The sequence below is a fragment of the Myotis davidii genome, unplaced genomic scaffold, assembly GCF_000327345.1.
Source record: "Myotis davidii unplaced genomic scaffold, ASM32734v1 scaffold875, whole genome shotgun sequence".
Lineage (NCBI taxonomy): Eukaryota > Metazoa > Chordata > Mammalia > Chiroptera > Vespertilionidae > Myotis > Myotis davidii.
Window position 1 is genome coordinate 822,770 of NW_006286244.1, and position 1,102 is coordinate 823,871.

Below are 1,102 nucleotides of genomic sequence, written 5' to 3' on the forward strand. Positions count from 1 at the left end.
TATGTATATTTATATATAATATATATAATAAAGATATATATATATCTTTTAAAATCGAAAGAGATCACAGAATGAGAACCACATCTCGGTTTTCGGAATTGTCTTACCTTCCCTAGCTTCATACACATCAACTTGGAAATTCCTCTTTGCAAGGAAGCATGCATTTAACGATCCAACCTAGGAATCAAAGCAAGTTTCTTTTCACATTTTTATCTGATTCCACCAGTATAAAGAACTTTTACTGTCGTACGTGGCTTGGTTATCACACCAATTTACTTAGTCACTACTAGAATGCACCATTTGCAACAATAATGGCATAATTCAAGATTAAATGTTATAATTTTAGAGATAGATTTCTTTTTCCTTTTTAGAGTGAGGTATAAAATTATACAAAGATCATGTATACAGTTTACAGAATAATTCTAAAGCAAACACACACATAACCATCATTCTGGTAAAAAAAAAAAAAAAGGAAAAGAAAAAAGTAGAACATTGCCACCTGGCTGGTGTGGCTCAGTGGTTTTGTGTTGACCTTTCACTCCTGCTCAGGGCACATGCCCGGGCTGCGGGCTCGATCCCCAGTGTGGGGCGTGCAGGAGGCAGCCGCTCAATGATTCTCTCTCATCAGTGATGTATCTCTCTCTCCTTCTCCCTTCCTCTCTGAAATAACAATATATATATGTTTTAAAAAGTAGAACATTGCTGCTCTCCTAAAGCTGTCCCCACCTCCCCCTCAGTTATGATCCCCAGCCTTTCACCAACAGGTAAACATTATGCTGATTTTTGTGATAACCCGTCCTTGCTTCTTTGGAGTTTTACCGCTCAGGTATGTATCTCTAGGCCAGTGGTGGGCAAACTGCGGGTCGCGAGCCACATGCAGCTCTTTGGCCCCTTGAGTGTGGCTCTTCCACAAAGTCCCACATGTGGGCGCGCACGGACAGTGCAATTGAAACTTCATGGCCCATGCGCAGAAGTCGGTATTTTGTGGAAGAGCCACACTCAAGGGACCAAAGAGCTGTATGTGGCTCTCGAGCCACAGTTTTCGACCACGGCTCTAGGCAATTTGGGTTGATTTTGCTTGCTTTCAAATCACATAATTAGA

At 41.2% G+C, this 1,102-nt stretch overlaps 1 protein-coding gene across 1 annotated transcript in view; it reads right to left on the reverse strand.

Annotated features, from left to right (window-relative positions):
* The window catches only part of KMO (kynurenine 3-monooxygenase (kynurenine 3-hydroxylase)), a 31,420-nt gene that overhangs the window by 21,872 nt on the left and 8,446 nt on the right, over positions 1–1,102 (reverse strand). The window contains exon 2 of the mRNA XM_006757661.2: positions 108–177. Within this exon, the coding sequence (XP_006757724.2) occupies positions 108–177 (70 nt within the window). The remainder of the gene's footprint in view (positions 1–107; positions 178–1,102) is intronic.